Raw genomic sequence first — 17,098 nt, forward strand, 5'->3', positions numbered from 1 at the left:
AGCAAAGGCAGTAAACTGTGAGAATGATCCAAGCTTCAGCCTTGGCAGGGCAAGATTGGCAAAAGGGTAAGGAGGGGGGCAAGGGACTTGGGAGAAGAGGGCAGTATTCAATTGAATTGGTTCACCAAGAGGTCAAGATGGGGAAAAGGAAAGAATGTTAGGGGATGAAAAAGAACTGAGAGTCAAGGGACTGGAGGTCATAGTGAGAATGAAAAACAGGGCTTGCAAGCATAGGGAGAATGGGGAATGACAACAGATTATGACCAGATAAGGGAATTTCAGAGTTCATGAACATAGAAGTGACATGCATATGATGGTGACAGGAAGGTCAAGGGTCATGACCATCTTTGTGTGTAGCTGAGGTGTGATGGAAGAGTAGGTTAAATGAAATGAATAAATTGGGGAACTGTAGGGGGGTGCTTAGTGAAATTTCAATATGTATGCTGAAGCGCCCTACTGTGAGGAAAGAAGGTGGGGAGAAGACTGTGAGCCAGTCACTGAAGTTATTGAAGAGAAAAAGGGAGTGTCCTGGAGCTCCATAACCACCATAATTTTAACTGGATATACCTGGAAACCAAATGTTTGGTGACTCTCTAAATCAATACTGATCGTTATCAACATCTTCAAATGGAGAAACTGAGACAGAGTTTTGTTGATTTTCTTGAGGTACATGAAAGACGCAAGTGAATCTGATTAAATATACTGATTTCTTGGACTCCAGCTCAACAATAAATCAACTCAAAGAAGGGAGGAATAGTAAAAAAGAACACTGAGCTCACAAGCTAGCAAGCTGCGTGACCGTAACCCTCATTTAACCTTTCTGGGCCTCAGTTTCCTCATCTGTCAAAGTAAGAGGTTAGACTGGATGATCTTAAAGGTCCCTTCCAGCTCTAGCTTTCTGTAATTCTTCGAACCAATGAAATTTTTTCCCCCCAGCACTGTTCTAGGTCTTGAATTCCTGGCTAGCTCATGACTTTTTGGCAAAGGAAGAGAATGTGGTTTCAAAAATCTTCTTCCTTCAAAGACCCAGCCCAAGCCCCATTTCCTCCCTGAAGACTTCCCTGACTATCCTTGTTCACAATAACTATTCTTTTTTCTTAATCCTATAGAACTTAGTCTGTAACAAAATAATTTAGTATTTGATTGCAAATCCTCTTGGTAACCTCTTCCCCCATTTTATTTTTCTGCTTTAATTTTCCTGATTTTCTCATCCTGCCTGTCTACAAAGCCTATATTTCGGTTTTCACCTCCATGATCCTGATCGTTTGTCAGTTTCCATCAGGCTTCTAGAAAAACTGTCCCCAGTAACCTAGCATTTTGTCATACTAATGATGTAAGGATATCCTCCAGTGGTGAAAAAGATAACTGCAGGGGGTGGGGAGGATCTGGTTTTTTTGTTTGTTTGTTTTGTTTTGTTTTTAAACACCAGGCCTTTTGGAAATGGTTTCTCAGACTTCACTGTTGCCAAAAAGTAGGAACTGCTATTTTTGCCTTTGTTTGTATCCCCAGTGCTTGGCATAGTGACTGGAAGAGACTACCCGCTTTATCAACACTTGTCAACTGCCCACCTGCCTGTGTATCCGTCCTTCCACTACTCTTTCTGGTTGTTTGTGAAACAGTGTTAGGGCAAGGCCCAGATTTTTTATTTATTTTGTGTCTGTCATACTGAAATTAGTCCTGTGCATGCAAAAGGAAGAAAACTGTGCATAGGAATGAACACCTAGCTAATGCTAAGGGGCAAACACAAATGCTCAAATTAGCCCAGAAAAAAGGACTTTATCTTCTCTTTAGTCAGGTTGAGCCACTAGGTTTACCTTAATCTGGACCTAGACCGCAGAGCACAGCTAAGCTGGCAAAGAACTGGGGTTGATAGTAGGGAAAGCAACAAGCCCTTTCCTCAATGTCACAAATATGAGAAACCTATCTTTAATTTCTTTATCTTTATTTTGGGGAGGACTATCTTTAATTTCATGTAACTAAACTGATTCAATAACATATTTTTCTTTTTTAAAAAAGGCACTCTGTAAACCTTAAAGCTCTGTATAAACATGGTCTATCACTAATATTGCTGTTCCAATAGAGTATTCCTCAGAAGTGGCTAGGATTTCAGCACAGAAGAAAGTTAAAAGGTCCCACCTAACATCTACCTTCTCCCTGAAGGCTTCCTTCACATGCCAAATGAGTCGTATATCGTATCTACCTCCACTAAACTCTCACAGCACCATAGTGGTATCTGTTATCACTCAGTTGGCTTCTATTTCATAAACCACCTGTTATCCTTAAATTTACATCTATACTGTCACATAATAACAATAACAACAACAATGGCATTTATCTAGTGTTCTAAAGTTTGCAAAGTGCTTCCCAAACTACCTTGTTTGTTATAAAAATGTCAAAAGTTTGACTCTCCAACAAGATTGTGGCCTCCCTCGGGGAAGAAATTATTTAATTGAATAAACATTTACTAGGGTCTATTAGTATGAGTCATAGTGCCCAGGCTTTTTAAAACAAACAAACAAACAAAAAACCCCCACAGCCCACACCTCCAAGGAGCATCCATGCTGAGGAGATGCTGTCATTCATTCTTCATTCTCAAAGAGGACCAATGCTATCACGGGGTGATGTCTTGACTTGCACATGGATTGGACTTAAGTAAGGAAAGTTGTACAGTCAGCCTCATTCTCTTGTACAGAGTCATCAACGTCCAGTGGCAAGACAAAAATCAGGCTGACTGTGATGGCCTGAATGACCTTCCATGTCTGACCAAGTTCTAAGCCCTCCACAGTGCCCGCTTCAGTCACCTTCATGGCTGCTGGAACAAAGTGTCCTCATTAGCCCATTCTTTCAGGGGAAGCCTTCACATGCTTGGGGTAGACATCCCCCTAACTCACCAATGGGTTTGAGGCCTGTCCGTTACCCTCAACCGGCTTTAGCTCATCTGGCTGAGATGGTTTTATCAGGGTGTACAAGTCACAGCCTCTCGGAGTCACGTGTGAGAGTCAGGTGAAAACTGTATGAGCATTCCTGAAAGGGGCTCAGCAAGCCCTCACACCAGAGGTGCTAGACCTCCCCGATACCCCCACAACCCATACACAAAAGAAATTCCCCTATCCCCATGCCATCCCCAACAAGTGCACATCCAGTGTCTGCCTGAAGACCTGAAAGCAGGGCGAGTCTACCATCACTCCATACAGTCCATTCTACTTCTGGAAAACTGTCATTGGTAGGAAAATTTTCTTGAACTCAAGTCCAAATCTACTTCTGCAATTTCTACTCATGGCTCCGGGTTCTGACCCCTCAGGTCAAAGAGAAAAAGTATAAGCCATCACCTACTTGACAAGCCATTCAAATACTTGAAGGCAGTTATTATGGACCCTAAATCTTCTCTTCTCCAAGGTAAAAAAAACAGAAAAAGAAACCCCAGTTCCTTCAACTTAATCTCAAATGGAATGGACTCCAGGATGAGAGGATACAATAGACATGAATGGTAATTAAATACAAGGCAATGTGTGGGGGGAGAGGGCACTGACAACTGAGAGATGGGGAAGGGGATCAGAAAAGGCTCCACACTGTGGCAACAATTGAGCCCATGAGGGTAAGAATTCAGAGACAGAGATAAGAAGGGAATACATTCCAGGCATAATAAAGAGATGAAATGTCAAGTTCAGTTGGCTCATGGTTGCTGTCCTGGGTACTCAGAGAGAACCAAAGTAACATCATTATGTCAGTAGGGTCAATGTACAATGTGTTCGACTGTGGCTGATCAGACCAATATAAGTTCAGGAGGCTCTACCAGGCGGGGCACAAATGGTCCTTGTGAACATGTGGAGTGGACATGTCTCTAAATTTGGGCATCTCTCTCGTTTTTCTGAGCTATTGCAATTCTGTTTTGCTCATAGAGCACAGCACACCATGCTGAGCAGTCCTGTGCCAGTGTCTCCCATGTCAAATTTAGAAAACAGTTGGTAGTCAGAAGTGGCTAGAACACAGAGAACATGCAGTAAAGCTAGAAAGGAAAGTGGGACCCTGATTGTGGAGGGTTTTAAATGCTTGGCTAAAAGTTTGTATTTTATCCCAAAGGCACTAGGGGAACCAGTGAAATTTCTGATCAAGGATTCTGACAAGTCGGAGCAATACGTCCAGAATGATTTTGGCATTTGATTGGGAGATGGAGGTGGGGGATTGGATAAAGGGAAACTAAGAGAGGTTCTTGCTCTTTACTTCTAAGATGGAGAAGGAAAAAGTGATGAGAGACTGAGCTAGGAGGGCCGGGTGAGTGGAGGGAAATAGGTGGATGTGTTAAGTGTCACAGAAGCAGAATGAGAAAGAACTGGCAATCATCTGGATATGAGAGGCGATGAATGCAGAGGGAAGAGTCAAGCAGGGCACTGTAGCTCTGAACCTGAGTGAACGGGAGGACAGGCAGTACTGCCCTGGAAAGGCAGGAGGGACAAATTTAGGGAGAAAGATGAGTTCTATTTTGGGTAAATTACATTTGAAATGATGCTGAGGACATCAGGTTAAGGACATCCAAGGAACACTGGTGATGTGGGAATAGAAGTCAGGAGAGATTAGTGCTGGATGTGTGTGTATGTATGTGTGTATGTATATGTATGTGTATGTGTGTATGTATGTATGTATGTATGTATGTGTGTATGTATGTATGTGTGTATGTATGTGTGTATGTGTGTGTATGTATGTATGCATGTGTGTATGTATGTATGTGTGTGCACACACACACAATATCCTATACTTCTTTATATTCTCACAGCTTCTAGCACAACCATATTCTAAAAATATTTGCAGACTGAATGAAATGAACCACACTGGTGTATCCAGTACTAACTGGCTTGGCCTATTCACTAATATATCTCCAGCCCTTTTGAGTCATAGATAATGAATTCAACAGAAAAGAACATTTAACCAACTTCTAAGCCACAAAATTCAGCACCGTTTTACAGAACAGGGGAAAGTTATTGTCCTTAAGCAAGCTTTCTACAGCAAAAATCTTTCCATTCTGTGGCTCCACAGGAATTTTAGACTCCATTACTGGCTGCATTTTTATTCCTGCCCCCATCCCACTCACTGGTTGTGATGGAGGAGTCAGAATACTTCTTGTTCCCCTCTGTCACTTCAAGACTCCCTCGACCACCATGACTCGGAAACCTCTCCTCCCATTATTCTTATTCATCAACCAATCCTAATTCTGGTGGCCATTACCTATTGAGCCCCAAGGAATTTTCCATCCTTCCTTAATGAATTCAGTGCCTGCTTTACAGTCTTTTTTTTCCATCCCAATTCCTGTCCTCATATGAGGTGATTTCAACACATATATTGATGCCTTCTCAAATATCCTAACTTCTCAGTTCCTTAATTTACTCAGTTCCCAAGACCTATTTCTCCACTCTACCTAGGGTACAGAAATCTTGCAATAACCAACAAGTATTCCACTTACATGGGAGATTAAATTTCTATTCTTCTATTTGATTATAGCCTCTTACCATTTCATCTTTCCCTATACCTTATAGCCCCTAACCTTGTTCTTTGTCTTCACCATAATTGACAATCCTTCTTCCATCCCTCAGTTCTTTTCCTTTTACTATATACACCTTCTTCCCTTGCCCATCTTGACCCTTTACTGAACCAGCTCAACTCTACACCGCCCTCTCCTCTCAATTTCCTTATTCCCCTATCTTATCACTGATCATACCTTGGCAACCTTGGACCACTCTCACAACCTGCCTTCATGCCTATTGACAAACTGCTGAAAAAGCTGCAAAAAAAATCATGAAACTGCTCATTGGATTTTTGCTACAAATTTATTTTATACAATCTTAGCTGAGCCCTCACTGAAGAAAGGTAATCTTTTAGACCTCCCTAACTGATTTACTCTCCCACTCACCACACAAGCTATTCAACACTTTTCTAGTCCTCTTCAAACCACCCCTTCTCTCCTTTTCCCACCTCCTCCTCTCAGCTAAGAACCTTCACTAAAAGGCTGAGGTTATTAGCCAAGAGCTTCTTCTTCTTCCCTCCTCGTTTTGCGTGATTCAGATGTCCTTCCCCACTACTTCCTACTTCATCGTCTTTTCAGAGGAAGAGGTGGCCCTTCTTGTCAAGACAAACTCCTCTATATGGATATTGATCCTTGATCTTATCTCATCCCCTCTTCTCAAGCAGATTGCCCCCTTCAGTCAGCCACATTCTCTCACTAATTTTCCTATCTACTAGCTTACCTTACTGAGCACAAACATGCCCATGTCTTCTGCTATCTATCAGCCTTGGCCTTCTTGGCCAAACTGCTTGAGAAAGCTGTGTATACTTAGGAGCTTCCAATTCCTCTCACTCACTCTCTCCTAATCCCTCTGCAATATGGCTTCTGACTTTATCATTCAACTGAAACTGTTCCTCCAAAGTCATTAGTGATCTCTTAATTGCCAAACCCAATGGCCTTTTCTTCATTCTCAGCCTTATTGATCTTTCTGCTGTCTCTGACACTGTCAATCATTATCCTCCTGGGTATTCTCCCCGCTCTAGATTTTTGTGGCACTGCTCTCTTTTGTCCTGTTTGACCGTTCTTGTTCAGTGTCTTTTGCTGGATCTCCAGGTCACGCTCACTAACTTTGGGTGTCTTTCAACATGCTGTCCTGGTCCCTCTTCCTTCTCCATCCATACCAGGGGTTCTTAACCAGAGGTCTATCAACTTTTTTTTTAAAAATCTTGTGAGTACACTATTTCAATATAATTGGTTTCCTTTGTAATCCTCTGTATTTAATTATGTGAATTTTAAAATATTTTCTGAGAAGGGGTTCATAGAGTTGACCAGACTGCCAAAGGCATCCATGACACAATAAAAAGTATTTACTATCTCATGTGGTGGTGCTGATCATATACACACATATGTGTACTAATTACAAATACACATGCACACATATTAGTCATCTACTGGCTTTATAACTCAAAACTAGTCTAATGCTACTTCTCTATACATAACCAACAGTCCAGTAAAATTGGACTATTCAGTTCTCTAAGTTCACCCTGCTTCAATGAACTGAATTGGGGTGGCTAGGTGGCACAGCGAATAGAGCAGCGGCCCTGGAGTCAGGAGGACCTGAGTTCAAATCTGGCCTCAGATACTTAACACTTACTAGCCATGTGACCTTGGGCAAGTCACTTAACCCCAATTGCCCTGCCTTCCCCCCTCCAAAAAAAAAAAAGAATTGAATTGCATTAAGTCTGCTCACAACTTTCTCTATGTCTGGACTGTATTCTTTTCTCCTTCCCATCCTTCAAGGCCCATCTTCAACACCTGCTGTCTCATGTAAGCCTTGCCACCAAATGGAAGTGATCTCTTTCTCCTCGGATCTCTCACAGAACTCTGATGGTGCTTCTTTCACACACTTATATTCTATTCTGCATTACAATTATTTTTATATGCCTTACCTCCCCTTTTGTTTGTTGTTGTTTAGTCCTTTTATGTCTGACCCTTGGTGACCCCATTTGGGGTTTTCTTGACAAAGATCCTGGAGTGGTCTGCCATTTCCTTCTCCAGCTCATTTTATAGATGAGGAAACTGAGGTAAACAGGGTTAAGTGACTTGCCCAGGATCACACAGCTAGGAAGTGTCTGAGGTCACAGATGTTCTTGACTCCAAGCACAGTGCTCTATCTGCTACACCACCCAGTTGCCTTTATCTCCCCTAGGATGCTGTCAACACATCTCTGTTTCTCCCATAGTGGCCATGCTATTGTGCCCTGGCACATCAAAAAAAATTTACTCATTGGAATTAGAAAACAGAGTAAACAGGGTATATGTGAATCATGGGGAGAAGAGTAGGAAAATAAATAAATAGAATATTACCATTAACAGAATAGGAAAATAGCTGTAGATTGGGTTAGCTTGTTCAAAGTCACATAGCGAGATGAAAGCAAATATGGGGACATGAGGTAGAGGAGGGGTGTAAGAATAGCTATGGGACTAGAGTCCTGATTTGCTCAATTCTTTAGTCCTGTGCTACAGAAAAAAACTAGTAAGGGAATGAAAATGAACAATTAGTCCATGGTGTGGGTAGGCCTTTTAAATATGTATAAAGGGATATAACAAGGAAAAATAATTATTTAAATGAAGGGAGGAAAGGCAAAATAAGGCAAAAAGGAGAATGAATAGGTGTTGGTAATCTTAGATATTAGATATATATTTAAAATAACATACCCTTCCTGTGTTAAATAATGCAAAATCAAAATGAGAAGATTTTTTCGGCGGGCTTCTGCCCTCATCTCACCCTGTAAAGAAAGAGGGAAATTTAGATGAGATGGAGGTGAGACATAACATATTCTTTTTATAGCAATAAGTACTAGAAGGTAAACATAACCTGTCAAAAACAAACAGCATGATTTAAGCGGGATACAGCAGTTGACAGTCTCAAGGGGGACATAAAGTTGCTTTCCATTCTGACTTCCTTCTTCAAGTTGCCTTTTTGATTGTAAACTTAGATGATTTAAATTAGAAAAGCAATTTACTAGTTGAACTTCTTGCTGAAAAGCTAATTGGGCTTTTATCATGGGGAGTTCATGAAAAACGCAAGTATTACTAGGACTGTGTTAAGGACAGAAGAGCCGAGAGAAATGGAGGCATTTACCTATGCCTGCTTCTTGCATTCACTCAGGACTCTGCCTGGTCCCTACATAAGCGTAAGGCGGCATGCCAGGAAATCATTTAAGATTCTTAGGGGTTATCTGGAAGGACCCTCAGAGGTTTCCCACCTCTTTTCATAGATGAGGAAACTGAGAACAGAGGTTCCATAACTTGCTAATCACAGGAATAATGCAAGATGCATGGCTAGAATGTAAACCTAGGTTCTCTGTCTCCTTGGAAATGGCATCTGGGATGTTCACAAATATTATAGTAAATGCCACAAAAAGGAAATTCTTAAGCAGCAGACTCCTCAAACTTAAAAATTAAATTGTACACATTTGGAACTTTTATTCACAGTGTTAATGCATAGCTGTATCTACTTCATAGACTTAGAGCTGGGGTTTTTAACCTGGAATCCATGGATTTCAAGCAGTCCCTGGAGAGATTTCAGGAGGCCTATAAATTGAGTTTTGAAATATTTTCATAATTGAATTTCAAGATAATGGTTCAGTAGTGGGTTTCTTTGTAATCCTATTTTATTTGTGCATTTAAAAGCATTCTGAGGTGGAGTCAACAGACTTCACCAGATTGACAGAAGGATTATATGACACAAAAAGGTTAAGAACCCCCTGATCTGGACCAATCCCCCCATTTTACAGATGACAAAACTGACACCTGGGGAGGGGAAGCATCCCAGGTGACACAGCTAGTAAATAGCATAGGCAGAATTTGAACCCAGATCCTATGACTCCAGATCTAGGGTTCTTTCCATGTTACCACCCTGCCTCCTTCTGAGGAATGGAATAATTTTATAACCAGTATGCAAAACACATTGGAACTGAGTTTTACTGCTTTACAGTCATACTTCATTGCTACCCCCACAAGGGTCATTTCCCTAGTTTAGTCATCAGTCTTTGTCCATCATACTTGAGACCATTCAAAAGTCAAATAAACACACCTTCAAAGGATAAAGATTTGCCAGGACCCAGGCTACTCAAAAGAATGTGCTTCAGGCAATTCATAAAAAGGGATTCCAAAATATGAGCAACAGCTTCCCAAAATAATGACTTTGAAAGAATCAGCACTGGTTTGGATGTCTAAGTTCCAGCATCCTGTTTGTTTTTTAAAAATTACTTTTGTCATCACATCTGGCACAAGAGGTTTACAAAACGAATAAAAACCAGGTCACTTATTAGTGCTCAAATCACAAATCGTCTCTAATCCTTTGTAAATTGTAAATAAACTTTTTTTTGTCTGTTTGCCAACACTTATTTGGGGTTCTGATGCTGAAATGAGCAGCCCAACTCACCTTTTGATCCCCAAACCATTTATTAAAAACCAGAAAAGAAAGTTAAAAATAAAAAATAAAATAGTCTTCTAATATTGTCACTACCACAAAGATGAGCTGTGGCAAAACAAACAGCCACAAGTAGAATTTTTGTGGCCAGAGCATGAAATGTGGGTGTAGTAAGGAAATGCAGAATAAGGTAAGAGGTCACTTGGGGTACAGTTGCTGCGGGAGAGAAAGTACCTGCCACGACAATTTATACCATGCCTTGTATGCCAGGAAGGAACTCATTTAAGGGAACAAAGTATATGCCACCTGAAAGCTTCCTATTTTAAGTAGCTATATTTGCTAACCAAGAGTTAAAATCAGCTGATTCTAAATGAATGAATAAGCATTTATTATGCACTTCCTGGGTAGTGAGCATTTGGCTAAGTACTGGGATTCAAATACTGAAAAAAGAAACAGTCCCTGCCCCCAAAGAGTTTATGTTCTAATAGGGTGCCACAATACATATAGCAGATTTGTGGCCAGAAAAAGGTAATGCCATAAGAATGATGAGTGGCCTCTGAGTCAGTCTGTACACACACACACACACACCCCACTGCACTATAGGTTGGGGTCCCCAGAAGGTATAGTTGCTAATCTCCATCACGGTTCTGTCAGGTTTCTAGTACCCCTGAGACTCCTCCTGAGTGGTCTCCCAATTATCCATTAGCTAGCAGATATCAATTAGCTTTTAGAAAGGTTATTTGCTAAAAAAAAAAAAAAAGTACAGTACAAAAGGTTGGTACAAAACACTGTGCCCCAAACTGGGGTCATACTCTGTCCCTTCACACATAAAGTCCCTGGGAAAGTGAGCTCCAACTTAAAGGACAAAGGTAGTGAGGCCCCTCCTTAGGTCAGAGGCAGGCAGAGATTGTCCACACATGCTCTCTGCCTACTTCTACTATCTCTGCAAGTGTTAAGGACTGGGCTCACACTAGGCAGTTCTTTCCCTCACCCCATCACATAGGTATAAACAAAATTGATTCAAGCAAATTTGGAGGAGAAATACATTAACAGTGGCTGGGACTGTGGTACAGGAAAGGCCTCAGGTAGCACATGAGCTGAGAATAGGAAAAAAAAAAACCAACAAACAAGATATTTCAAGAGGTAGAGAGGTAAGGAGAGAGTACATTCCAGGCACAGGGGACAGTCAGTGCAAAGGTAGAGAGGAGCATTGTATATGAGGACCAGCAAGAAGGCCAGCAGACTGCAGAATGTGAGAAAGGAAATAATGTGTAACAAAGCCGGAAAAGTTACACTGGGGCCACGTTGTAACAAGGTTCCAAATGGTAAACAGAAGAGTTTTTATTTTATCCTGGAGATGACTAAAAGCCATTGGAGTTTGCCAAGACCAGACAAGATTTAGGAAAATCACATTGGTAGCTGTGTGGAGGACAGATTTCAAATGGGAAGAGAGTGGAGACAGAGAGATCAGTTAGAAGGCTGTGGCAATAGTTCAGGTGATGGGACACTGAATGAGGGTGGTGGCTGTGTGAATGTAAAGGGAGGCATAAGGGTGAGAGATGCTGTGGCAAGATACCTGGGGTGAGAGAAGGTGAGTACTCAAGGGGGATTACCAAGGCTAACCACTGAAATGACTGGAGGATTGTATTGCCCTCAACAAAAATGAAATTTAGAAAAAGGGTTAAGAGGGGCAGCTAGGTGGTGTGGTGAATAGAGCACTGACCTGGAAGTCAGGAGGAACTGAGTTCAAATCCAGCCTTGACACACTTACTAGCGGTATGATCTTGGGCAAATCACTTAATCCCAACTGCTTTGCCTTCCCCCCTCAAAATAGAAAAAGAAAAAGGGGTAAGTAGCATTAGGGGGCTAAGTGAGTTCCTTTTGGGGCCCTTGTAATGGGAATGTAAATTTAAAGATCTTCCCTGCCCCTAGGCTAAAGTGCACCTGGAGCCTGGGGTGGGAGGCTTGTTTTTCCGTAGATACTTCTTGATTGGCCAGTAGGTCCAGAAGGTTGTTACATTCTCTGAGCCAGGAGAAGGCTATATAAGCCCTGATGTGTAGCTTTGTTTTAGGGGCTCACTTTGAGAAATGTTCTGTAATTTGATCAGATGGAACTCTGGAAAGCAGTTGTCCAGAGCCCCCCGGCTTTGAAACCCAGATGTTGATTTGGTATGGATGTAATGGTTGGACAGTTTGAAAATCTGTCTACTTGATCTGTTTCTCTGTCTTGATAATTCAGTCTGTATATTCTGAAGCTGGGGGTGCTGACCTTTTTCCCCTGAACTAGGTAAATGATACATATTTGACTGATTAAAGTAAGCTTGTTAACCCATTTTGAGTTGCTTTCCTCTATCAAAGCAGATCCAAGAACCTGTGTGAGCAGCCACCCTAGGGACACCGGGGTGCTTGCTGCTACAACCCTGCCTCTAACCAGTCTGAAATGTCCAAAAACCAGCTGGTATCACAGGGCAGGGAGTGCCGGCTGACCGGTTTCATCAGGCTGATGCGGAGCTGGGCTTTTTCATAGTCCTTCAAGAAGCTGTGGAAACAAATGACTGGCCCTTTCAAACTCTGAGGCTGACCCATGTGTTGATGTTGCTCAGGCTGAGCCTGTAAAATATCATCCCCAGAGCAATACTAATCAGTAAACTGGTGCAGATCTTGGTGGTAGGTCCCAGCCAATCACCTTGGGGAAGGGCTGGTGTGCCTGGGCAAAATTCCTATAGTAGCCTAAGAAATTACCTTGAATGTTACAAGAATTGCAGCAGCAGAATATAGACACATTCTATAAGGAATATGGAATATAATCTAATAGAATATAGTATATCTCCTGTACTATTGAGTGAATTGCAGGTCCAGTTAGTTGTTTCACTTCACACACACACACACACACACACACACACACATCCAACACAATAAAGAATCATAATCATTATGAAGGCATTGCATTATCAATGCAGCTCAGGATTAGAGACCTAGAGCAAGAGGGGCCTCAGAAACCATTTAGTCCTTGTCCAACCTCTTCATTTTACAGATGGGGAAAAAGTACTATGCATATCATCAGTCCAGCTGGGCAGCTAGATGGAGCCATAGAACACAGAGTGCTGGGTTTGAAGTCAGGAAGACTCATTTCCCTGAGTTCAAATCCAGCCGCAGACACTTACTAGCTGCGTGACCATAGGAAAGTCATCTTAACCCTGTTGGCCTCAGTTTCCTCATCTATAAAATGAGCTGGAAAAGGAAATGGCAAATCACTCCAGTATCTTTGCCAAGAAAACACCACATGGGGTCACAAAGAGTTGGCCACAACTCAAAAGAGACTCAACAAATATTAGCCCTAGATATTTTACACGCTTCATAGCTAAACATTTTAACAGCATTTGATGACTAGAGGCCTTGACGTCCTTCACATTCCTCATCCTTATGTATACTCAATGGGTATCTGAACCATCCCCCAGATCGCCTTCCTCCTGCTTTGCCCATCTCTTCTATAACAAGGTACTTCAAAGATGACAATGACACACCGATATTATCTTCTCCTACCCTACCTGATGGAGGGTGATCTTACAGTCAATTCAAAGGGCCTAGAGATATTACTTTCTCTCCCACAATGTAAAACCGCTTGCCCACAGTCTCCAACCCAGGTAGTCTTATTAAGAGGAGTCTGCAGTTCATTCTGCAGGCCTCCAAATTTTGTCTCAGGGCATTTTGTGTTGAAAAACAGATCATCAGGAATGCAACAGGCACATTTAATAACAAAAAATACCTTAAGTGCATCTGACTGGTAGCTAACATTGATAAATTGGTGCACCAGGTCCCAGTCAAATTGAAAATAAAATTGTGAAAATATATAGCACGTGAAATTAATAGCTTAACGTAACGTTCCTTCCCCACTGTTATTCCTAACAGAAACACAGTATGGTGTTAGTACAATTCTGGCCTCTGGCTCTAGGCCCCATACCCTGTGGGCATACTTTCAATACTTTCTCTGCTGTCATAAGATGGAAGAGAACAAGTCTTGTATAGCTAGCAGGAAAATCCCATGGCAAAAAAAAAAAAATGCTATGGGAGAGGCCTGCCGCAGAACAGAAGTCTGACTCCAGATAAATGGAAGGAGAACCGTACTGTCTACAGTAATAGGGAAATTAGGAAGAGGGGTGGGTTTGGAAGAAAAGACTCTTTCCTATTATGGGTGAGGGCACCATCATCCCCCCAGTCCCCAGCTGCATAACCTAGGTAGCATCCTTGACTCTGCATTCTCTCTCACCCCCATATCCAATCAAATTCTGTCAATTTTACCGTCATAGCATCTCTTGCACTTATCTCCTCCCTTTTCTCTGATGTTGCCGCCCTCCTGGTCCACACCTTCATCACCTCACACCTGGACTACTGCAACAGCCTACTGGTTGGTCTGCCTACCATAAGTCTCCCCTCCTGCAGTCCATTCTCCACTCAGCTGATAAATTAATTTGACCATGCTTTCCCCTCTTCAATAAACTACAGTGGCTCCCTATTACCTCCAGGATCAAATGTTAAATCCTCCATTCGGCATTCAAAGCCCTTCATAACCTGGCCCCCTCCCACCATTCCAATCTTCTTACACCTTACTCCCTACCACATATTGTGTGTCCCAGTGACACTGGCCTCCTCCTCGCACCAGACACTCCGCCTCCCAACTTTGATCATTTTGACTAGCTGTCTCCAACACAAGGAATTCTCTGTATCTCTGTCTCCAGACCTTTCTGGCTTCCTTCAGGTTCCAGCTAAAATTCTCCCTTTTACAAGAAGCCTTGAGTTAAAATAAGCCTGCAACAAACGTTTATTACATTTGATATTGTTGCCTTTAATCTTCCTCTTCTGTGAAAGGATCTAAATCCCAAAGTAGATGCAGGGGACTGGGGCATTCTCATAGGCTCCCAGTGTACTACAATGAAAGGAACTATCTTCAGCTCCTAGTGAGGGGAGGTCAAAGGGAGCATTCTTTTCCTCACCCTGGATCTGCAGTCGTCCTCTCTCTGGGTTCTTCTCATATAGGCTACAAACAAGCTACAGGCCAGGGTCGGAGGATGGGGCCAGCTGGTGGGCTTTTGTGCCCCCCTCCTCTACTTCCTGTCAGCTTTCGGCTTGATATAGATCTACAAGAACTCTGGTGACTATTTATTGATTTCTTCCTCGAAGATCTCATTGGAAGTATACTTTTGACTTTTTTTTTTTTACTAGCAGGGTGCCTGGTCCCATTTGCATTTGAACTCAGGTGATAGGATAGGTATCCGGAAGTGGCATAGCAACAGGAATCAAACCAACTCACTTGGCCACTTCAAGTACTCTCAGATTCCATTTCTCAGGATTGTAATGGAAATGTAAATCTTTAAGATCTTCCCTGCCCCTAGGCTTAAGTGCGGTGAGAGGCTTGTTTTTCAAGAGATACTTTGTGACTGGGCAGTGGGTCAAGAGAGTTGTTACCTATGTTCTCTGAGCCTGGAGAAGGCTATATAATCCCTGATGTGAGGTTTTGCTTTGGGGCTCACTTTGAGAAGCATTGTGTGATTTGACCAGATGAGACTCTGGGCAGCCATTGAGAGCCCCCCAGCTTTGAAAAACCCAGATGTTGATGCTTCCCTCTCTGGTAACTGTGATTTGGTATGGATGTAACAGTAAGACAGTTGGAGGCCTGTCTGCTTGAAATGTTTCTGTCTGTATACTCTGAAGTTTGGGGTGCTGACTTTTTCCCCTAAACAAGGTAAATGATATATTTGATTGATTAAAGCAAGATTGTTAACCCATTTTGGGTTACTTTCCTTTAGAAAAGCAGATCTAAGAACCTGTGTTGGCAGCCACCCTGGGGACACTGGGGTGCTTGCTGCTACAAGAGCTACTTAAGGTCCTTTCCAATTAAGACTCAACCTTTTGAATAGAGATATTTGGCATGGCTGTGAGTTAGCTTTTTTGCATTGCACCTTCCATGATGAGCAGGGTTTAAGGCACTCTGTGCTCCCTTAGGACCATTTCTGGCACTCCTCCTCCAAGGTGTTCTTTCAAAATTACCTTAGGTGCATCTGGCTCCCACCTGCCTATTATGATACTGATCCCACTTCCTCTGTAGTTCATTTAAATTTATTCTTTTTCCAGAGCTGTGGCAGATATGATACCCCATCCCTCCTCATCTGTGGATGCCATCATCAGGGGTTACGTAGATAAAATACTGCTTTTCACTTTTAGACTGGGGGGGCACCCCTTGTTATTTTCCATTTCAGAAACCCCACTTGTGCCAATTTGTCTCAGTTCATTAACTCATTTCATTTTCTGATAACAAAAGTAATTAATGGTCTTATCTTTGAATTCCAAAAGTAAATGACCCAAACATTACTATCTATCTATCTATCTATCATCATATATCTACATATTTTATATATATATGATATATTGACATTTATCATAATATAAATATCAAGGAGCATTTATTAGGTTTCTGCTATGTAACACTGTGCTAGGCCCTAGGGATACAAAACTAAAAGTGAAGGCGGCATTCCTTGTCCTCAAAGTGCTTGCTTACATTATATAAAGGTAGATAGCCTCATAGTAAAAACAAATATACTGCCCACCTGATATTGGAAAACTATTCCTACAGTAAATATGGGATAGAATACAAGCAGTGTTGAGAGAGCATCTAGTGGCTTTTGGGGGGGGGGGTGTTGGGAGGCAATTAGGGTTGAGTGACTTGCCTGGGGGCATACAGCTAGCAAGTATCAAGTACCTGAGGCTGCATTTGAACTCAGTCCTCCCTGACTTATCTGGTATTGTGAGGTGAGTACTCTTTAAGCTAGGCTGAGCATTTTCCCAGGTGATCCTTAGACTAAGAATTCTATATACCTATCCTGGACTTTGGTTTATCTGTCTCAGAGAAGTAATCAATTATTCAATAAGCATTTATTGACTACTGTGTGCTAGATACTGTGCTAAGTACTATAAGTACAAAAACAAAAGTTCCTTACAATTAAGAATCTCTAAATGTTGGAGTATTTTTTCTTTGCTATTTTTTTTTTACTGGCAATTAACTTAATTCCAAGAAACTACTGACTATGGAACTTCAATGGACTAGTTAATACACTATTTTATAGGAGGCCACTATATATATATATATATATATATATATATATATATATATAT

General features: G+C 41.7%; 1 protein-coding gene across 2 annotated transcripts in view; it reads right to left on the bottom strand.

The window, feature by feature from the left end:
* Nucleotides 1–17,098, bottom strand: part of KATNAL2 (katanin catalytic subunit A1 like 2) — a 136,084-nt gene that overhangs the window by 71,294 nt on the left and 47,692 nt on the right. Inside the window, exon 2 of one of the 2 annotated variants that reach the window (XM_069104743.1) lies at nucleotides 8,212–8,282. The exons of the other annotated variant lie outside the window; for it this stretch is intronic. Coding sequence (XP_068960844.1) covers nucleotides 8,212–8,282 — 71 coding nt within the window. The remainder of the gene's footprint in view (nucleotides 1–8,211; nucleotides 8,283–17,098) is intronic. 2 annotated transcript variants of the gene reach the window in all.

The sequence above is a fragment of the Petaurus breviceps genome, unplaced genomic scaffold (assembly GCF_028583685.1).
Source record: "Petaurus breviceps papuanus isolate PSGF00001 unplaced genomic scaffold, PetGlider_PUasm1.0 131, whole genome shotgun sequence".
Lineage (NCBI taxonomy): Eukaryota > Metazoa > Chordata > Mammalia > Diprotodontia > Petauridae > Petaurus > Petaurus breviceps.